Raw genomic sequence first — 23816 nt, forward strand, 5'->3', positions numbered from 1 at the left:
ACAGTTGAGTGTGGTTGTGTTTCAGTAAAACTTTATTTACACAAACAGATTGTGGGCTAGAGTTGGCATGTGGCTAAAGTTTGCTGATTCCTCTTGAGCCCTGGTTTCTTTAGGATGCATTCTTTGCATTCTCTTCCTCTTTTTCTCTAAAATTCTTTTTTCAGTGTTCCATATTTCTCACACCCCTTCCTGCCTTCCATCTCTATCCCTGCAACTCTATTATTCAAGAAATCTGGCCATAGTCCCCCTCCCTTTAGCCTGTCGTATCCATTGCCACAAAACTGTGCTTTCATAACTTACCTAAGCCAGTTTCCCCACTTGTGTGTATAAAATAGTAATTAACTGATAGAATTATTGAAAGGAGTCAATGAAATGTGTATAAAATTGTGCTTGTAGAGTACATTTTACAACACAGAATAAGTGGTTGTGACTTGGAGCCTGACTGTTTGACATGTAGTCCACTGGGAGGGCACTTAACTTCTCTCTGCCTCAGTTTCCTTATCTGTAAGATGAAGATGATATTAGTATCTACAGAGTCATTATGAGAATTGAATGAATTTGTGTTAACTGTTCATAGTATTGTCTTGGCACAGAGTAAGTGCTCTTTGTTTTTTATTTTGTTTTATTTTCCCGGTTTTATAGATGGAGGAAGAAAGACCTAAGCACGTTAATTTGCCTGCAGTCCTACATTTAGTACCTGAAATGCCTGATATTTGAACTCTGATTTTTTTACTTCAAAGTTCAGACCGTTATAACAAATATACTACATTCATTTCAACATCCTCCTGTTCCTAACCACATTCCTCTAGCTGGAATTAATCTGTTTTTTACTGTACTTTCATCATACTTTGTTTCTACCTCTGCCAGCAAATTTGCCACATTTTACTTCCTATTACAGTTATTGCAAATCATTCTGGCTTTTAGAGTGGTGGACATGTTCCCAATTATATTTTCCCCAGTTTCTTTATAGTCTCAGTTCTAACCAACAACAAATTACTGTTAAATTTGCTGGATAAAAAAACTTTTGAAAAGAAGATCATTATTGATAGTTAACATTGGGGGTTGTAATCTGCCAAAAGTCTGCCTATAAAATGATGAATTGTTTCTTATCATGGTTATACATTCCTCACTATCTTAGCATGGATTTAGTATTTTAGTATATAGCTAGCCAAATATATCCATCATCTTTGAATTGTTTTCAATATGTTATCCTTGGGTTTATTTAACTTTTAAAAAAGAGCTTGAACTTTTTTTTCCCTGAAATTGTGCCAAAATAAAGACCCAAATAGGTGGTCGTCAAGGAAGGAAATTATAGCATGATCCAAGGAAGGGAGCTCCTATCAGAAGGTAAATTGTAAGTTGGACTTTCCAGTTAATTAATGGTGAATGTATGACCAGTACAGAAATCAGAAGCTGGGACTACACAGAAGGTTGCAGGACTGTGACTACCAAATATGGTTGTGCTGGGGCACCTGGGTGGCTCAGTTGGTTAAGCATCTGCCTTTGGCTCAAGTCAGGATCCCAGGGTCCTGGGATTGAGACCCCATGTTGGGCTCTCTCCTTAGTGGAGGGTCTGCTTCTTCCTCTCCCTCTGCCTCACTTGTGCTTTCTCTGTCTGTCTCTGTCTCTCCTTCTCTCAAATAAATAAATAAAATCTTAAAAAGAAAAAAACCCAAATATGGTTGTGTTAGGTGTCTCTTTCTTTCAACAATTGTTTCTTACAGATTGAAATATGGCAGTTTGTAAAAGAATTTCATAGGTCACACTATTGAACATATGGTATGTTTTATTCTTGAAATAGGAGGGTGTGGTGAAATTGAAAGGAATATTTTAAACTTTACCAGTTCCACTTTCTGTACCTGGGTAATCAGATTCACAGAGTAAATGCTATCAATTTTTCCCTCTGAAAGAAGTTTTCTTTTTTTTTTAGTGTCAGAGTTTTATTTCCTTTTATAATGTTTGAAAACTGGTTTAATACGTACATGCCTAATTAACAAAATTTTAGCTCTCAACCATCAGAAGGTTGGGAATCATGAGACTGTGGGAATAGAAGAATCATGTGAACATTTGGCACTAGTTTCTTCCAGTACCTAGAGATCAAGACTATGAAACTCGTCAGGCTCCCAACCTCTTACAAATCTTTGAGATCTCTACCTACCTTCATCCACTCAGCCCAGTGTGTGGGCCAAGTACACACTCCAGTTTAACCCTTTTGATGAACAAGGTCAGTGTGAAATACAGGGTGGGCTAAAGTCAAGTATTAGGAAGACAGGATTCAGGGTAGGCTAAGGGGAAGAAGAGAAGTCAAATTCAAACAAGATGCTAGATGTAAACTAGCAGGGGTTAATGAAAAAGCAAGGGAAAATAGAAAATTATGCATAAAGCAGTCTAGAAAGAATTTCAAGAGCTTGCTTCTTCTTATCTCCCTCCTCCTCTCCTCCTCCCCTCCTTGACCTCTCCTCCCCTCCTTGACCTCCCTCTCCTCCTTGACCTCCTCCTCCTCCTCCTTCTTCTTTTGTAATTATTTTATTTATTTGAGAGAGAGCGTGCACACAGAGGGAGAGGGAGAAGCATAGTCTCGGCTGAGCAGGGGTGCCAAGGCAGGGCTCAACATGGGGCTCAAATCCCAGGACCCCGGGGACCCCAGGATCATTACCTGAGCCAAACGCAAATACATAACAGACTGAACCACCCAGGCACCCCTGCCAAGAGCTTTCTTCTTACTGGAGCTCCTTCTGAAGACTCTCAGGTCCACCTTCGTGAACTCAGACACTGATGATGGTGTGTCTTGACTTCTTTTTAGGGACATCTATAGCCCAGGTGTCTCTCATTCATGCACATTTGTCTCTGGTTACCTGGGAAATTTGCTTCATAACATATGTGCTCACTCAAAAATACAGTGGACAGGGCAGCCACCATTTGGAATGTCACTGGTCCTTGTGACAGAGAGAAGGAAGTGTGGAAAACACAGGCTGGATCTTGAAGACTTCCTGCATTACTTCTCTAGCTGTGTTCATGCGCCATGGCGAGCTTCCTGACCATGTGCCTCAATTCATGCGCAGTTTTACAAGTGCCTGGAATGAGGGCAACTGAAATCGCAGTGGACAGCAAGCAGATCCGATGAACACAGATTTATAATAGAGCTATGTGATTCGAAGGTTCTATGTAGCCATTATTAGTATACTGTATAGCTGCTTGAGGTTGATTCTGGTGAGAAAAATAAATAAAAAGAAGAAGCAAAAATTTAATGATCCAAGTTTTAGTTCCTTAAAACTGGGTTTAGATGTTGTCACAAGTATAAGAAATATTCCTTCTTACTAGAAGAAAATTGAAAAAAGGTTTAATTAACATTTTTCATTAATGGTAGTTATAATGATATGAAGTTGATAATTCAGTCAAGCCAAGTGCCAAGCAATCTTCTGTTAAGATCTATATTTTTATTCAAATATATTTATATCATCCATTTAATTCATTAATGCATGTTAGCAAAAACCAAATCACACAGAAGTATTTGTTACAGAAAAATATAGACTATCCCTTTTCATACTGTCCCATCAATTTTTCTTTTACCCAACGTTACCACCATTCATATTTTCTTGCACATTGTTCTAGACTCCTTGTGCTTTTATACAGCACAGAGATAAATATATAAGCATCTTGCTTTAGCTGAATTAAAAGTACTGTGTATCATATCTTTATATCAATATATCAATCCAGTGGGGGAAAATAATATCTCATTATTGTTTTAATGTTTGTTTGTTTTCCTGATCTTCAGCAAAGGTGAGCATCTTTTTTTTTTTTTTTTTTTTTATTGGCCAGTATCAGTTTTTTCCCCCTCTATGGATAGCATGCCGAGATTCCTTACTTACTGGATTTTTAATCTTTTTATATTGATTTTTAGGTACACTTTATATATTGTTAAAGTTAAAAAGATATCTTTCCCCTTGTTATTTATGATAACAAAGCTTTATATTGTCCTGTTATAAGTGTGTGTGTATACATATGTATTATGCATATATATTCTCATATATATATATCAGAGTCTTTGCCAGGGCAAAATTTCTAGATACAACTACTTGAATGTTCTGTCAGTAGAGTCTTGTGAGAAGTTCTCTCTATAAACTCAGTCAGCTTTTAGTTACACTCAGATTTCATTCAGTTTTCTGAAGAAGAAATTCAGGGCCGAGATGTGGTAGAATAAAAAAATATGAATTTTCTTCCTTTCTTTCTTTTTATACATATGCATAATACATTTGTAAAATTGACTATGGATAAATAAACATAAAATTTTACCACCACATCATTATACAAATATAAATATGTAAGTATACATATACCTATCCATACATATATATATATACACAGAGATATCATATAATACATACATGTAATACATACTATATCACATGTATTATGTACAGATTTTATACATATATGAATAAATTATTGGCATGTGGTATAAATTTATGTATATATACACACATACACACATACATGAACAGCTACATACACATGCATACACACATACACTCTTCTGAGTGTCCAGTTTCAGGTAACTGACTGAAGTACATTTCAGAATCGAGGTAAGAATATTAGTTCATGTGTCAGCAAATACAGATTTTGGTTACTAGAGTCCTTCTTCCTGTGATTGTTTGAGAGAAAAGAGGGGATTTCCAGGTGGCAGTGGTATGTAGGGTTCTAGACCTCCTGGAAATCACAGAGAATCTTGTCCCTGTTCTACAGGTCTTAAATATTCTAGAGGAGCATCCAGGCAGAAACTCTCCCTATTTCAGAAAGTTAGACCGGGCTGGTGAGAGTTTATGTGATGTGTGTGTAGGTGGGGGTATGTTTGTATGGCTTATGTCTGGATTTTCCATCCAAACACCTACGGTCCATTTCTTATTCCCACTTGCCTCTGATTGTGGAGTTATTTCAGAGTTGTACTGAGAGCCTTTTGGTGAGCCTCTTTATTACCTGCTTGGGGTTTATGGTTTCCCCATAAATATATTCTATGGTACAGTTGTATGATTTTTTTTCTACACATTGTTTCCTTTGTTTCATCTTAAAAGATGTCATGGAAATCTTTCCCTATCAGTACACTTGGATCTACCATGTTTTTTTATGACTTCTGGATATAGCAGTCATTCTACTTCTGTTTGCTTCATATAGGCCAAAATTTGCCTCCGCTCTGATCGGGTGGTAGCACCATTTCTAGTGGTTCCATTATTGCTATCAATTTATTTTCACTTTTGTATTTTTTTCTGTTATTCAGATTTCTTTCAGTTTTCTGCAGAAGAAATTCAGGGCCGAGATGTGGTAGAATAAAGAATATGAAGTTTTTTCCTTTCTTTTTTAAACAGAAGTAAAAGCTGACTGAGTTTAAAGAGAACTCTTTACAAGACTCTACTGACAGAACATTCGAGTAGCTGTATCTAGAAACTACATAGCCTTGGCAAAGACTCTGATATATATATATATGCATAATACATATGGGAAGAATGGAGCATCATGAAAGAATGAGTATAGTAAACATTATTTAAAAATATATGCTTGCACAAAAATTGATACTTGTAAAATTGACTATGGATAAACAAATATAATTGTACTACCACATCATTATATAAATATAAATATATAGGTATACATATACCTATCCATATATATAGAGTCACACACAGATATCATACAATACATATGTATAATATATTCTATATCATGTATATTACATACAGATTTTATACATATATGAATAAATTATTGGCATATGTCTGGTAAAAAATGAAACCAGAAGAGAGTATTATGGATTTTTCTTAGACGAAGAAATTGCAAAAGAAAATGATGAGTTTATTTGACTGCATACAAATTTCAGATCTTTTTATGTCAAGAAACACCATGAATTGAAATTAGTGAATAAATTGAGAACGTAATTTCTAACAATGTCAGACATAAGATCAATGTTCAATATAAAGAACTTTTAAAACTTTTAAAACTTTTGATCAGACATTGTACTTAATACCAGTAGTCAAACCAAAACTAAAACTACTTTTCACTTCTCAAACTGAAGAAGACTGAGAATAATCTGTATTTGGAGAGTGTGATAAAATAGAATTTCAGGTATTGCTGTTTGTAATGTAAATTGATTCAATATTTCCAGAAGAAATGAAGAAATTTGATGTATGTGTTTGATTGTAGCAATCTTGCCTGCAAATATAATAAAAAACAATGTAACCAGTATTTCTCTATAAGAAACATCATTCCAAGATCATTTAAAATAATGACAGTATTATGAAAAGCAATTTGCAACAATACAGGGTTAACATTATTATTGAACAGCCATTGGATGGAATATTATGCCATCATTAAATGTGTGGTGTTTCTTAAATTTTTCAGGCCCTTGGAAAAGGCTCACTATGTAATCTTAAACATAGAGGCAAAATATTTACATATATAAACAAAATACCCCAAAGTATATTTTCTCAGTTGTCTATAGTGGGCATTAGTTATTTTAATAATCTGGGGAGACAACCTGTTTAAAACCTGCTCATGAATTTAGAAGGGACAATGAAGAGACAGCACATAGAAGGTATTCAATTGACCTTTACTGAAATGATTTGATTTAAAATGAAATAAGAATCTTGTCATGGTAGAATAATCAAATCTTTGAGCTGGGAGGTTCCTTGCAGGTCACTTGGTCCAGTCAGCCACAGTAAACCAATCTCTTAAGTCTAGCCGATTTATAGGGGTATATTCATCAACTCTTACCACTTCTGGAGCCATGCCAATTTGTTATCTCCTGCAACACTGCAACACTGCCTCAGGCCCTGCCCTTTATTTGAATTTTCTTTCTGCCTGTCCTAAAGGGGACCCTTAAAATTCTTTAAATATCTTGGGGCTTGGGGCACCTGGGTGGCTCAGTGGGTTAAGCCTCTGCCTTCAGCTCAGGTCGTGACCTCAGGGTCCTGGGATTGAGCCCTACACCGGGCTCTCTGCTCAGCAGGGAACCTGCTTCCCCTTCTCTCTCTGCCTGCCTCTCTGCCTACTTGTGATCTCTCTCTCTCTGTCAAATAAATAAAAATCTTAAAAAAAAATTCTTTAAATATCTTTAAGGGTATCCTTAAAAAAGAAAACCCTAGGATATTAATAACTTAAATATGAAACTACTACATATTTTCAAATACTTGAGAAAAATCTAAAGAAAGCTTCCGCCAAGAGACACAAGATCTAAAGAAAAACCAAGTGGAAATTTTAGAACTGAAAAATGCAATTATCAAAATAAAAATTCACTGAATTGGCTTGACAGCAGAATGGAGACCACAAAGGAAAGAATCCGTGAACTTGAGGGTAGAAAATAAGTTATTTATAAATGAATTAATTAATATGATGTTAATACCAATGTGTGTCTAGGTGTCTAAAGTCTTGGGTTGCAGGTGTGGCATTATCCAATTTCTTGCCAAATGTCCTGGGAATTATTCTTGTTTTAAGTCTCTGTTCTCTCAACTTTAAAATGAGATAGCAAAAACTACCTTGGCTACTCTACCTGGATCATAAATCCAATGTTTCTTGGACGTTTACTAATATTTTTATTCATTCATTTATCAAATATATATTGAATGCCTAATATGAGAACTGCTATAATAAATCCTAGGATTGTAGGGAGAGTATGACATTGTCTCTGCTTCAATTAGCTTACAGTATAATGAAGGAAACATAGAAGTAAGTAGACCAGTTGTCATTGCCATGTGACAAGTACCATGGCAGGGATCTGTTGCATAGGGCTGTGGAACTGCCTGGGGTTGGGTGGTGGTCAAGGTCAAGGATGGCCACAGTGAGTGTTGCTGACTGGACTCAGGAATTACTCATTTTGTAATTCCTTGAAGCTGGAATGTGGGAAGCTGTATGGGGAGAAAGAAAGCTGAGATGAATGGTCTTTGCATGCCCCTGGAAGATACATAGTTTTTATTCTGAACTTCATATTACAACTATTACATGACTTTAAGCACTCTGTGGTATGAGAACATTTACACTGAGGAAAAACATTCCTTAAAAACTTGTTTTTAAAATTTGAGTGTGATGACACACAGTGTTCCCTTCGTTTCAGGTGTACAAGATAGTGATTGAACTTCTCTATATTATGCTGTGCTCACCACAAGTGTAGCTGCCGTCCGTTACTGTAAAATGCCGTCGTAATATCATTCGCTATATTCCTTATGCCTTGCCTTTCACCTCCGTGACTTATTCATTCCATAACCGGAAGCCTGTATCTCCTTCTTACCTTCACCCATCTCCCCACCTCCTTCCCTCGCAACCATTAGTTTGTTCTCTGTGTTTACACAGCGGATTCTCCTTTTTACTTGTTAATTCATTTATTTTTTAGATTCCACCTAAAAGTGAAGTCATATGGAATTTGTCTTTCTCAGTCTGATTTACGGACTAAAAAACATTCTAGTAGCATAGAGAGGGGACTTGAGAGGATGGGTTGAGGCCTGAGGCAGGGAGATTAAGTAGGAGGCAGTAATTCTAACCCAGGTTATCAATGTGAGAATGGAACACTTAGGGAGATTAATGTGATCTTCCATATGGCCAATTGAATGTAGAGAATGAGGGATCAAATCTGACTCTGGGGTTTCTAATTCAGGTCCCTGGGTGTGAGGTTGTTTCTTGAAATATGGAAAACAGGGGGAGGGGAGAGTTTGTACTTGGGATGGGGCAATGGGTTGAGGTGGGGTGAAAAGGACTATGGTTTTGGACATGTTATTCTTTCCAAATAGAGATGTTGTCTGGGTGAGAAAATATTTTACTCTATTCTTCTAGGTTCTTTTGGCTGATCTGTTAATTAAACTGACATAATATGAAATTAATAGGAAAAAAACTAATTGTGAATGTATGGGAGCCTCATACAGATGTGAGAGATTTGAAGAGAGACTGTTGAGGCTTATATGCCATCGTGAGCTAAGGTGAAGAGGGTGAGGGCCTAGAGCTTCAAAGGGAAGGAAGACAATTCACAGGAAGATGGAAAGAGCAAATGTTTGTTTGCAGAGACCATGAGACCGGGAATTTGAACAAATAAGTCCTGCCAAGCGGTCCCCCCAAGCCTACCATGCCTGGCCCATACTCTTTGTAGTTACCTTTGGTGATAGATCTTTTCCTGGACCAGGCCATCTAACTAAAGTCTTAGAAGCAGTTAAGTAGTGGGGGCCGGGGGGAGGGCACAGTTTAAAGGTCTTCCCGAGTCTTTTGGGCCTTGATTGTCTTCTGCTCAAAATAAGCCACACATCAGAATAGCATGTTTTGGGGACGCTCGTTGTGAAACCCTTCCATGTCCAGCAGACTGTTGGCTATAAGGGTCCAGAACTCAGAAAGGAGGTCAGGGCTCGAGCCATATGTGGAAGTTGGAGCCATATGAGTGTAAAGATTACCCGGAGAGTGTATGCAGAGTGAGCCAAGGGATGGATATGGAACCTTAGGAATCTTGGTCAAAGATTTGACAGAGGAAGAAGATTCCATGAAAGGTACTGGGAACAAATAAAGAGGTAGAAGAACAGTCAGCAGATGATAAAGTGAATTCCTCATGTTCTTTAGTATTGAGGGGGCCCCTTTTTTGTGCACGGTCATGAGTGGAATTAATTATTGGGCACAAAGTGTGGTAGAGTGGAAGTCATAGAGAAAAAGAAAGAGCAATGACAACATTGACAAGTGTTCCAGCAAGCCAATACTCTAATATTCTGTCTGAGAAACAGAAACAAAACAAAAAAAAAACAGAAATAAATATTTTTGTGAGAAAATCCTATAAAACATCTTTCCTTATTTCTGCCACAAAATGCTGAGCAAACTACCCTTTTTTCTTGGCATATTTGCTAATTATGGCCGCAATTACACTGCCTATCCAGTAACCCCAAAAATGTCCAAATCCCAACACATTCAGCGGTTATTTCCAGGTATCTCGAGGTTGTCACGGGGTCAGATGACCCAGGATAGGCATGGCTGGAAACTTGGCTCCAAGACCTGCATCTGACTGGGTTGGGTTCCCCGCTTCTGTTGGGCTCTACTCCCACCTGCAAATACCTGCTTGGGGAGGAGGCTGAGGAGGCAGCTGTAGCACCGGGAGGCTCTTCCCGGGGGAGAGGAGGTGAAAGAGAGTGAGCCCAGCTGCACAAGTGCGTTCAGGGCTCTGCCTGAATTGTGTGCTGATTCCGCAGAGCGTGCTCGCACAGAGGAGCCCACGGCCAGGGAAGTCGTCTCTGCTCACGGAGGTGGGGGCAAGGGCAAGAGACAATATTTTTGAACAAACACTGAATCTATCACAGTTGGCGATTGAGAATCCTTACATTAATTACTTTTTGTGCTGTGCTGTCAGGTCGCCATATTCTGATTATTGCAGTGTGTGGGGTCATTTGACCCCGATTCAGCGATGCCTCAGCCTGCTGAGTTCTGTATGTGTAATTTCTTCATGCTGCCACCAAATCTATAGCTGCTTTTAATTCACTGCCTCATTTCACACGGGGCTTTTTGAGCAAAGACCTGAGGTGAGCCTCGGCTACCTGACAAGGCTTTTTCTTCTTGCATCAATGTTTTTTTTTTTTCCTGTTATTTTGCATTGTTACAATATTTGCTAGTCTGACATTGGGACAACTAGACCACTGGTCCATTTGAATACTTTATTCTAATCCTCTCCTCCTAAACAAGTAGCAAATGCAAAGCCTTTTCTTTTGGAAAAATGAGATAGAGTTCCTTAAAAAGTATCTCTATCTACACGGTGTCCGTATTTTCACTGGGAAGCTAGTGAACAATTAGGAGATGAAAAGCACTAAATTGCAAAAGTCTTCCAAAAAATTAATTAAAATTTCATGTGTATGTTCATTCTTTATTCAAATTATGAAACATCTCAAAGATGCAGAACAGAGCTTAACTATTCTCTTTGCAACCAGAGACATCACACTTCATTGAAGCAAAAAAAAAAAAAAATCTATTTATCTATATCTGTATCTATATATATCTTTTAAAGAAGAATTGAATTTTCCAGTACGTTTGTCTTTTTATAGCAGATACCCAAACTCAGTCACACATCTATGATTTGTCCTCTCAGCCTGATGTTTGCTTGGCCTATATACAATTCATTTCATCTGTGTAACCTAGATTGTTTTGGTGCTCTATACTTAGTTTCTTCCTAACAATAAAACCCACAAAGTTATCCCTTTGAAGTGTGAGGTATATTTTTTTTTTCAGTGCACATCAAAACAAATACATATTTATTAAAATAAAGGTGTCCTTTCTGGGGACGCATGGATGGCTCAGTCAGTTAAGGGGCTGCCTTCGGCTCAGGTCATGATCCCAGGGTCTTAGGATCCAGCCCCACGTCTGGGTCCCTGCTCGGCATGGAGTCTGCTTCTCCCTCTACCCCTCCCCCAATTCATGCATGTGTACTTTCTCTTTCAAGTAAATAAATAAAATCTTAAAAAAAAAAAAAAGGAAAGATGTCCCTTCTGTGCCATCTTAAATATCTACTTTGTACACATCATTACCTGGCTTAGCATGAATGGGGAAACACTATTTTAAGGGCAGTGATGCCAGACTAGAAATACACAAACTAGTTAGGCAACAATATATTTTCGAAAGAATTATTAACACTTACCTTCCAATTTTTCAGGTTCGTGGAAGGGATGCTTAACATTTGTTACAATGCCATCGATCGTCATATTGAAAACGGTCAAGGAGATAAGATTGCTATCATCTACGACAGTCCTGTGACAAATACTAAAGCAACTATTACCTACAAAGAGGTTCTGGAGCAGGTACTATCGTAAATGTTCCGTATATGTTACTTGGAAATCATATAGAAATTGCTGAACCTACATCCACATCGTGTAACTTTACTTCGCTTAATTCATTGACCTACACTACTATGCTTTCCTTTTAGGTGCATTGGAAAAACTAGAGGTGTGCTAACTCAGAGACAGTTTTTATCCCTTATTTTACATGTTACAGAACTGGAAGAGACTCATTTTACAGGGAGAACTTAGCAAACCTCTAAGGATATGTCTAAGTTCTCTCCCGGCCTTTGCTTCCATCTATGTTGCCGTCATGTCAGTCTGGCTCCTTTTCCGCTTTCCTCGTAGCGAAGCAGCATCCCGACTTCCCCACTACCAGCCTCCCCTCCTGTTAGATCACCACCTGACATTACACACAAGAGTTTTCTCTTTAAGAAAAAACCAGTTAAAAACCTTTTCCTTAAAAATTGCTATTAGAGAGTAAAATCTGCCCCACCCCCTGCCCGGGATGTAGAAGCCATTTGGAATGAAGCATTTCCCGAAGGTTCATTTCCAGACCTTCTGGGCCATGCACACAACCCACACAACCAATTCACCTTGGTTGTCTGGTCATGCCCTCCGGCACTCCTCGCCCTTTACAGGTCTTTCTACACACTGTGCGTTTCCCTAATTTGCTCTTTTTCCCTTGTTTATTCTTTCCCATCTGTGTAGTTTTTGGGTGAGTCACAATATTGACAGATGAATTATCAGATTTTTTTTTAGCATTAGGGTAGAAATGAGGTTTCAGAAGTAATTATAAAAGTTTTTGGGGATTGTGGACTGGGCAACATGTATTCTAGCTCTGTGGGGGCATTTATTTACATACGATTTAAAGGGAGATAAGAGTAGAGGGAAGGGTTTCTGCTTTGATGCTATTGAGATTTTATTTATTTATTATTTTAATTAATTGATTTTAGAGAGTATGAGTGGGGAGGGGCAAAGGGAGAAGGAGAGAGAGAGGGAGAGAAGCAGACTCCCCGCTGAGCAAGGATTCCAACACGGGGCTTGATCTCATGACCCTGAAATCATGACCTGAGCCAAAATCAAGAGTTGGATGCTTAACCAACTGAGCCACCCACGTGCCCCGACATTATTGACATTTTAAGCCAGAGAATTCTGTTAAGGGTGCTGTTATATGCAGTGTAGATGTTTGGCAGTGTTCTTGGTCTTTACCCATGAGAGGCAGTAGCGCCCCTCCCGCAGTTGTGAAATGACCAAAAATGTCTCTAGGCATTGCTGAATGTGTCCTGGGTGGCAGGTGGTTACTGGCTGAGAACTACTGGTGTAGCAGAGTTGGTTTGGAAGCATTTGCTTTTAAATGAAGGCTTTTGAAAGCACATTGTCTTCTTTCGCTTTTTTAACCTACTTAGGGTTTCTACTTGGTTTTTAGAAAATTTGGTCAACTTTCCTTGACTCCCAGAAATTATATCCTTTTGCATCAACAGTGTTCCTGTTTAGACTTGTGAGATATTTCCAAAAAAGGCAATGGGGACAATCCTGAGTTGTTGCAAACAATCAAAAGAGAAATTTAATCCAGTTTTGCTCAAGCTAGGTCTCAGCCTGGTTCTATCGGTGAATGCCAGCTTCAGCTGACTAAAACATAAGAGGAATTCATGAAAAGGGAAGTCTAAAGAACCAGGTTCAGAAAAATGACACACCCCAAGGGAGAAGGGGGCAGAGGTAAAAGTTTAAGGAGAAACCACACATTGTCTGGTAACTAGACTTGCCGACTTGAGGTAACCCCCTAGATGGACATAGTAGGCATACCTAGTTGGCCAATTTTAGGTCATGTGCCTAAAGTATCAGGCATTTCTTCCTCCAGAAAGAGGAGGAAGAAATGTCTTCTTTTCTTTTGATTTCATAGTAGGAATTGGGGCCCTAGTTCCCTCAGGACTCATACTGGGGGAATTCCAATCCAGTAAGAAGGGAGTTCAAGCATTAGGCAGCCCAAGACAGAACAAAACAAAATAATGACACATTTATACTGTTGGGTACTTTGTATTGGTCTGTACATGTGAACTCTGTTTTCAGAATGAATTATACAGAAACAGAGCTCACACTGGGGCTGAGGAGAGAAAGAACTCCATTAGCAAATGACTCTGTTAGTCATCTGAGGCCACGTTTTATTATAGGAGATCATGTAGTGTCTCCCGATCACCTGCTGGACCCTGTGTTTTATTTTAGGTTTGCATTTTTGGCTTTTAGATGAGGGTTTATCTATGATTAAAAACTTACTCCTCTGATTTGGGCATATTGTCACAGTTTCATTTTATTAATATTAAGGCCTAAGACACAGGCGAATCTTAAGTAGCCTACGGATTAGGAACTTTACTTACATATTTCTGAATATTATCTACACCAATATTGAATTTGATACATAACCATCAGAGCCAAAAGAGAAGGCTTTAGAGAAACATAAACTAAGGAGAGTTAAATAATTTCCTGTTGTTTTTTAAATCAATTGTGCAAGCGTATAGATAAATGCACACACAATTTGCTTAGAAGCATTTCTGCTAAGTCATCTTGATTGTCTAATATTGAGTCTAGACTCTTAGACCCTTTTGAGGTTTGTACTGGTTCATTGGTTTCAGTTTAGCCTGACATAAAAGTACTTAAAAGGCCTGTTTCTCTCACCTGCTGACAGCTTCTGATTCCCCAGGCTTTTCTTCTCTAAAGTACTAAAGGAAGAAGTGTTAGGAAAGAGGGAGGCATTGTGCTTGGCTTTGATTACCTGCTCCCGGTTCCCTGGGGCCTTTATTTTATTAGGTAGAGAAGGCAGAGAAAGAAAGATTTAATGGTAATGCCATTGAGAGCAAACAAAGAGAAGTGGCTTTGTACTTTACTTGTTTTAATCTCCCCTGTCTCATTTCTACTGGGAGTTTCTGGCTAAGTAAAACTTTATTAAGTTAGTTAGCATTTCTTATTTAATTAGGGAACAGACACATTTTAGGCTAAATTGTTTCAGTGACATGAAGGATCTGACGATTTTACAGAATGACTCAGAAGTAGAGCTTTTCCAAAACTGTCACCTTTTATGTAGATCTGATCATTTATACAATCCTTTATTAAGATTTCTTGGAGAGAGATTTGAGCCTGGTTCAAGATCCATTGTTCATTCATTGAACAAATGTTTGTTTTGTATGCCAAACCCTGTTGGGAACAAGGGGTACAAGGTAAATGCACCCATTTCCTAATTTTAAGGAGCTAAGAACCCTATGTAAATGTAATAAAGGTAGTGTTAGAGGGCAGTGTTATGATCTGTAGAAACACATGGGAAGGCATGCAGCTCAGCCAACTGTTAATAAGCACAGAACGGCTTTCTGGAAGAGTCAATGCCTAAAATTAGCCCAAACAACCAGAAGTGGGAAGGGAAATCGTGGGAAGGAGAGTCCTGCTGACAGAAGGAATCACACATACGGAGATATTCAGGGAAGGGAGAACCTAGTGCCCCCGCGGTGGTTTTGGCATAAAGTATAAGCACGAGCAGTGAGGGAGATAGGGCTCCAGTGAACCAGACTCCGAGAACTCTCAGCACCACACGACAGATTTGTACTTTGTCTTGACCACACAGAAAAAAAACAAAAGACACTCCTCCCTGTGACCTGTGGTTTTGTGTCATCACCTCCTGCAACTTACTCCCAGCCCCACCACACCACGCACCCCGGCCCCGCCGCACTGCACTCCCCAGGTCCATGCACCACACCCAGCCCCATGCACTGTACACCCTGGCCCCACTGCACTGCATAGCCTGACCCCACTGCACTGCACAACCTAGTCCCACACACTGCACACCCAGCCCCACTGCACCACACACCCTGGCACCATGCACTGTATACCCCAGCCCCACTGCACTGTATACCCTGACCCCAGTGCACTGCATACCCTGGTCCCACACACTGCACACCTAGCCCCACTGCACCATGCACCCTGGCCCCATTCACGGTATACCCTGGCCCCACTGCATTGCATAACCTGGCCCCACTGCACTGCATATCCCAGTCCCACACACTGCACACCCAGCCCCATGCACTGCACACCCAGCCCCACTGCATCATGCACCCCAGACCCATGAACCACACACCCCAGCCCCAAACACTGTACACCCCAGCCCACTGCCTCCTGCATTTAACTTTCAGCTTACTCCACTCCTGACTTAAAGCCTTTGTACTTACCTGCCTTCTGCTTAAGATAGTGTTTCTTCCAGGTATCTTATGGTTCATGGTAGCTGGATGTTATTTTCCATGGTAGCTGGATGAGATTTTCCCTAGCCATATTAAATAAAAGTGCTCCCACATCCACACCACTTCAGACCTCCCTTTTCTGCTATCTTTTTAATTTTGCCATTTATTACTCAGTACCATTGTTTTTCTTTTACTTAGCTAACTTCTTTTGTGTTGTTTTCTCTTCTAGGATGTACTTTCCTTGAGGGAAGGGGACTTTGTTCTGTTCACAGAGTGGGGACTGGTGCATAGTGAACATGTATTGAATGATGAAGGAATGCATGAAGGAAATATGATTTGAAATTTCTAAATGACTCTAAGTTCCTTTATTGTAGGAACTTCTTATCTTTGAATTATATCAGTAATATAACAAGAGCTTCTTTCTAAGTAAATTCTGACCTCTTACTACCCGTGAAGAATTGTAACTTATTTACAGTTGGCTTGGAAGTTCAAGATGAATATTTCCTTCATGAATTTTCCACACTTGCAACTCAGATCTGCATCCCAGGACAGGTGTGTGTGTTCATTGTGTTCTCCTCTTGGTAGCTCTTTACAAGTTAGTGGTTCTAGCAGTGAAATAAAGGCGAGTGTGTGAGTTTATGTTTGTATTTGGATGTATATATTATATACACTGTTCATCATTTTTAGAAATTCTTACTTTGAATTTATTTTCTCTATCTCTAATTTCATTTTGAGTTTACCTCCATTTGTGTATGGTAAGTTTGCTTTCCTTGGTATTCAAACAGTTGTGATTTTAAAAAATTTTTAAATTTAGGGCACCTGGATGGCTCAGGGGGTTAAGCCACTGCCTTTTGGCTCAGGTCGTGATCCCGTGGTCCTGGGATCGAGCCACGCATTGAGCTCTCTGCTTCGGTGGGGAGCCTGCTTCCTCCTCTCTCTCTGCGTGCCTCTCTGCCTACTAGTGCTCAGTCAAAAAAGAAAAAAATCTTTTAAAATTTTTAAATTATTTTTTCAAAGATTTTATTTATTTATTTGAGAGAGAGACAGAGATAACACAAGAGGGAGCATGAGCAGGGGGAAGAGGGAGAAGCAGGCTCCCCACTGAGCATGGAACCCAATGTGGGGCTTGATCTTGGGACCCTGAGGTCATGACCCTGAGCCAAGGGCAGATGCTCAATTGTGAATTTTTATTTATTTATTTGCAAAATAAAAGTGTGAACTCTAAAAAGCATTTGAGAAATTTTCATGAATATATGGAAAACTGATGAAATCCAGTGTGTGCTAAATTTTCCTGATTTAATTCAAACTGAAAATGTCTGTTATCTCCACTGAAGGTAATTATTTGAAAAATAATTATGCTGGTGGTTGTAATTATGAAGGTTGAGTAATTTGGAGGAGAAAATTACTCTGAAGTCAAAGGCCATGTCCCATGAGAAGTCTTTCCTCCAACTCTGCCCTTTAGGATGCTCTTTTCAAAGTCTGAATTCCATCTTCTCAGAACTCTTATCAGGGAAAGATAATCTGATATTTCTTTGTATGTCACATCATCAGCATTTTCTTAAGCAAGAACCTAAAATGTAAACACCACAACCCTGCCAGTCGTTGCATTGTTGAAGTGAAGGGATACAAGAGTGCATATGCTTAGTTTTCTTTTCTTTAAACTTCTTAAATAGGCAATAAAAACTTGAGTTGTATGACAGTCAGCTCTGCTACAACGTATTATCTCTAAAAGGGGAATTACCTTCTCCATGCTTGGTGAGTAGGTGAACGACGCTGGTGTGAGATTGAATTTACAGTGCTTTGTGTAGGTATTTTTCCTAGTATGCCATTTTTTAAACTTAAAATGAAATGTCATATACATTCAGATTAGTACACAGAGCCTGATGTAATGCTTGTTAGATTTTTTACACACAGAACATGCCCACATAACCAGATCAGGAGACAGAATAGCTCCAGCCCCCAGAAGCATGCGTTACTGCTTCATTTTTGTCATTTCTCATTCAGCCTTTAGGGGATTATTACTTAGATACACCATCCCTGATGGCATTTACTTGTCTGTGAGCTTTGTATAAATTGAGTAGTAGAGTGTACTCATTTGCGTCTGGCTTTTCTATCCAACTTTTTGTGTATGAGATTGTTTCACTTAACAGTTTTCCAAACTGGTTGTACCAGTTTACATTCCCAGTTGCGGTGTATGAGAATGCCAGTTGTCAACAGTTGGTATTGAGAATCCCAAGTCTTTTTTAATTTTAATTTTATTTATTTATTTGACAGAGAATGAGAGAGAGAAAGCACATGAGCAGGGGGAGCAGCAGAGGGAGAGGGAGAAGCAGGCTTCCCGCTGAGCAGGGGGCCTGCCCTGGGGTTTGATCCCAGAACTCTGGGATCATGACCTGAGTGGAAGACAGCTATTTCACCAAGTGAGCCACCCAGGTGCCCTTAGAATCTTAAGTCTTTTTTTAAAATTTGGGCCTTTCTGGTGAATGTGTGGTGATACTGCATTATGGTTTTAATTTGCTTTTTCCTAGTGACTACTGAACTTGAGCCCCTTTTTCCTGTGTTTCTTGGCCATTTGTTCCACTTTCTTAAAGTGCCCATTCATATCTTTTGCCCATTCATTTTCCTATTGGATTGTTGCCTTGTTAGCAGGTGGAGAAGTGCCTTTCTCACAATTTAAAGAGAACACCTTATCCAAATCTGAAAACCGTAAGAAAAAAAAAAAATGAAGATCCTTTAGTGCAAGGGTTGATGAGTTAAGTGGTTTTTGAGAATTTAAAGCTAAGCAGATATTCTCCTGTTTTAAAAAATTAATTAATGATATTGCTACATAATCTACACTGCTATTTTGACTAGTCCTTCTTTGCAAGGAAATTTGGAAGTGAATGCCCTGCAGCAGAATATCATAGAACAGGAAGCATTGAGTCCCACTGTTTAAAGCCGTAACTGATCATTGGAACATGATGCTGTCATCGTATTTTTACTAATGTTAAAGAGCTCCAGTTATGTTGATTTTTGAGTCCTAGCTCAACCTTATTTCCCCATAAGCCTTATTATTTTTGGGAACTATTTTGTATAATGCCATGTTGTAAAATATATTTTAGCAGACAGACATATTTGTATTTCATTTGAAATTATAGATGAGTAGGCACCAACTACTGATTTAAATTTTTACCAAAATTGTAGCTGAAACTCTGTTTTGACTAACTTCTCAACTGAATAAATTATAAATTAGATTAGATTCTGAGAATACACCATGTAAAGAAAACAAATATAAAACCAATTTAATAGATACTATAGGAAGGAATAGATTAAACAAGAGAGCAACATTTAATATTCGTTAGCTTCCTTTTCCCCATGTTTAGAGTCATGCATTCAAAATAAAAATGTCTAAGCATAAACCCAAAATAATAACGAGACAACCAATCCTGTTGAATTTTTTCAGCCAGATTTTTCGAGATTGTTTGAAGTGTAAACTCACTTCTTTTTACTTCCCTTTATGTCAGAAGCTATTTCTCCATGATTTGAAGTCCAGGACACTTTCTCCATACATAAGTTTATTTTTATGTATACTTTTTATACTACTCATATACTACTTTTTATACTTTTTATACTACTTTTTATACTTTTTATACTACTTTTTATACTACTTTTTATACTTTTTATACTACTTATAACTGCTTTTTATACTACTCTAATATGTATTTCTTGACCAGAGTACTATTCCTTGAGGATAGGGGTAATATTTTATTTATGTATTTGGTTTTTTTTTTTTAACCAACATAACATAGTGTCTAATACAGGCCTTATAGCATAAGCTCATATTATTTACTGAATGGATTAATGAAAAAGAACAGTTACTCGTCTATTAAAAAGGAAATAAAAATCTAATCCTTGTCTGAGAGAAATAATTATTTCCAAAAACATCACTTGTCTGCTCTACATTGTGCTTTTTTTCCAATTCATTGGAGAATTTTCATTTTTTATTTATTTTATTTCTATCTTTTTAATTTTTCAAAAATTTTATTATTTTTATTTATTTGAGAGAGAGAGAGAGAGAGAGAGAGCATGAGCAGGAGGGGCAGAAGGAGAGGGAGGGGGAATCTGAAGCAGACTCCTGGCTGAATGCAGAACCCCACAGGGGCTCATTTCGGGACCCTGAGATCCCACCTGAATGGAAACCTAGAGTCAGACACTTAATCAACTGCGCCATCCAGGGGCCCCACAGGGTATTTTTATTTTGTAATGCTGTGAGAATCCTGTTTTAGTTCATTGCCTGACTGTGAAGGTTTATGGCCTGCCTCACCTAAAACTCTTCTTAAAACATTTACCTTGGCTTTCTTGGAAACCTGAAATTCGGGTCCATGGCTTTGATACTTCATTCACTTAATTAATTTATTTTTTTATCATTCGTTGATAGGTTCTTAGTAGATGATTTGTCTTATTTTCAGGGTGGCTGACCTCTCACCTTTTAGAAAGATGTGTGTTTAGAAAGATGTCAAAACAGATGTGTTTTGAATTCATTTTTCTGGACTAGAATGATGCTGGGGTCCGTGTATTTATTCAGACATACTTTTGGGACACCTCTCACCTTTTAGAAAGATGTGTGTTTAGAAAGATGTCAAAACAGATGTGTTTTGAATTCATTTTTCTGGACTAGAATGATGCTGGTGTCCGTGTATTTATTCAGACATACTTTTGGGACACCTGATAAATATTTGGCACTATTGTGGGCATCATAGACTATAGGGTGAATGATATAATCTTTCCTCATAGGAAAATTGTATTCTGATTAGTGAGATGAATTATGAATAAAAAGATAATACAACTTAAGTGAAAACTTATACAATATAAATGAAGGAAAATATGATGCTACAGATGACTTGGGCTGCCATTTTAGATATGTTCGTCAGAGAAAACTACTTGCTTTCTTACCAAGGAGATGTTTGTAACTTGTTTGTTACCAAGGAGATGATTCAGTGACACAGACCCAAATGGACACTGGGAGAGAACCATGTGCCCATTTGAGTGAAAATCAGGTCAGGCAGAGGTTCTGGAACAAGAACAAACTTGGGCCATCAGGGGGCTACCAAGAGGTTAGCAATGAGAAGAAAGAGGAAGAAGATGAAATTGGGGAGTGTCCACCAGACAGATCCTGTAGGACCTTGTGCACCATTGTAAGGACTATATTTTTTAAAGATTTATTTATTTATTTATTTATTTATTTGAGAGGACAAGAGAACAAGAGAGAGTATGAACAGTGGGGAGGAGCACAGGGAGATGGAGAAGCAGGCTCCCCACTGGGCAGGGAGTCTGTCATGGGGCTCGATCCCAGGACCCTGAGATCATGACTAAGCTGAAGGCAGACCCTTACCAACTGAGCCATCCAGGCACCCCAAGACTATATTTTATTCAAAGTATGATGGGACGCTCCATCACTTTGGTTTCTCTGAAGAAGAAACTATAGTGGGCAAGATTGGAAACCAGGAGATGACAAATGGTCCAGGAGAGAAATGAATAGGCATCTCGTAGCTTAAATCTCCTCAGCAATAACAACATTTTCTTTCATGCAGACAGTTAAAGGATGCCATCCCTTTGTGCTTGTGGAATCTATTCCACATTTGTGTCTTTATCTAGGATCACTGGCTATACTTACTGGGTTTTAGAAAAGTCTGATTCAACCTTTCATTGAGGAGCCACCTGCAAATTCCCTATTTGCTCCCCATCTTTCAAGGTGTTTTTATATAGAACACCTTGGGAAGGTTTCTATTTTTCAAGTAGAATTTTAGGAAAAGAAGACTGCTTCTTCAGATATTATAATTGGTTTTTAAATTGATTATATTTTCTGTGGGTGATTCGACCAGGGTGTGCAGTGGCACATCATTGCAGCTTGGAAACATGCTTCCTCTTGTTTTCTCTTTCATATAATTTTCTTTGACATGGCCCTGAAATTGCCTGTAATTATTATCTTTTTACTATAATTTGGACACCAGCACTATCTTTCTCATACAAACATGCTTTTCTTTAGGAGACATTTGGCTGTTTGTGAAGCAAGTGCTAATTTACTCCACAGAACATAGTCTTTGGTCAGTTTCATCTAACATTTAATATTTGTGTCATAGACAGTTGATCATGAAATTATACTAACCTAAGGACTGCTTTTGAATGAAGATTTTGCAGAATGAATACATACAAAATTTATTAAAATTTTTTTACTAGTTATACTAATAACTTTTCATTTTATAATTTTAAAATTTAAAGTTTTTGCATGTATCGAAAATGGTGTGTTATATTTAAACCAAATCTATTAAAAAATCAAATCTATGTGTATACAATTTTTTTTTTTTTTTTTTTTTTAGAGAGAGATCACAAGTAGATGGAGAGGCAGGCAGAGAGAGAGAGAGGGAAGCAGGATCTCTGCCGAGCAGAGAACCCGATGCGGAACTCGATCCCAGGACCCTGAGATCATGACCTGAGCCGAAGGCAACGGCTTAACCCACTGAGCCACCCAGGCGCCCATATGTGTATACAATTTCACATAACATAAATATCTGTTGTTACATTTTCTTATTTTGTCGTTACTATTTATTTATGTCCTTTTTCCTGGACTCTGCATTTCTTTACTTTAAAGAGTATATCTTCCTATTTTGCATCTGCAAACTTGACTTCAGGATATATGCATATACATATTGTATAAGTTGAATCAATGACAGGATACTTATACATTTGAATGGCTTTAAATTAGATTTCTTTTTTTTAAGATTTTATTTATTTGAGAGAGTGAGACAGAGAACAGAAGCAGGGGGAGTGGGAGATGGGAGAAGGAGAGGGAGAAGGCGACTCCTCACTGAGCAGGGACCCCAGCGTGGGGCTCAATCTCAGGACCCCAGGAGCATGACCCCAGGAGCATGACCTGAGCCACCCAGGTACCCCCTAAATTAGCTATTAAACAAATGGTCCATTGAAATAGTCTCTACTGGGAAGAAGCAAATAGTGTTGCATCTAAATGAATGTGTACATATCATTTTGTTTTTTCGGGCTTCCTTCACAGCTTAGTTACCCTCCTGCTAACAGAGGCATGGCCTGACCCTGATTTCATATTCCATGTACCACCCTTGACATTAGACGGAAAACCAGTTTAGTGGTGTGTGAGTGACAGAAAGTGATTAAATTGTTGATGAATTAAAACACAGTCTTGAGAAGATAAAAAATGAATATGGATTATGTGAATGACATGATTTAACTTTTCCTTTGGTTGAGAAACTGTAGATTATACAAGATACATGTTAACTATTTTCTCTTTGGATAGTGATAAAAATTATAAATTTACATTCAGATATCTAGGATAAGAATATTAACAATGAACAAAAATAACCTCGAATTTCCTTCTCTTTGATGATGTTCCAACTGGAAGTCAATAAAAACAAGATGACCCGTGAAATAGCAATAATTGAATTGCCCTTTGTGTTGAAGTTTCATAGCACTTTCTTTGAGTGATTATGGACTCTCAGATGGCTGGGATTTCTAGATTTTTTTCCTCTTCTTGTTTGCTGTTGCTTCCACTTATTTTCGAAATGATTTTATTTGTGTCTGAATCAAGATTTCAGTATTCTGTTCTACGGCTCCTGTATCGCTTATCTCTAGATATAATGTTAGTAAGAAGCATTTTTTAATGAAATATTACCACATATTTCATATCAAACCAGTGTCCATTTGTTTGTCTTGCTATGAGCTAATATTTTTTATATACCTATTTATTAGAAGTCTCACTAGAAATGTTTTCCCATACAACTTCATTCACATATATAGACATAAAGATATAATTTCATATATG

At 38.2% G+C, this 23816-nt stretch overlaps 1 protein-coding gene across 1 annotated transcript in view; it reads left to right on the forward strand.

The window, feature by feature from the left end:
• The window catches only part of ACSS3 (acyl-CoA synthetase short chain family member 3), a 155912-nt gene that overhangs the window by 22150 nt on the left and 109946 nt on the right, over positions 1 to 23816 (forward strand). Inside the window, exon 2 of the mRNA XM_047740345.1 lies at positions 11645 to 11789. Within this exon, the coding sequence (XP_047596301.1) occupies positions 11645 to 11789 (145 nt within the window). The remainder of the gene's footprint in view (positions 1 to 11644; positions 11790 to 23816) is intronic.

The sequence above is a fragment of the Lutra lutra genome, chromosome 8 (assembly GCF_902655055.1).
Source record: "Lutra lutra chromosome 8, mLutLut1.2, whole genome shotgun sequence".
NCBI classification, from domain to species: domain Eukaryota; kingdom Metazoa; phylum Chordata; class Mammalia; order Carnivora; family Mustelidae; genus Lutra; species Lutra lutra.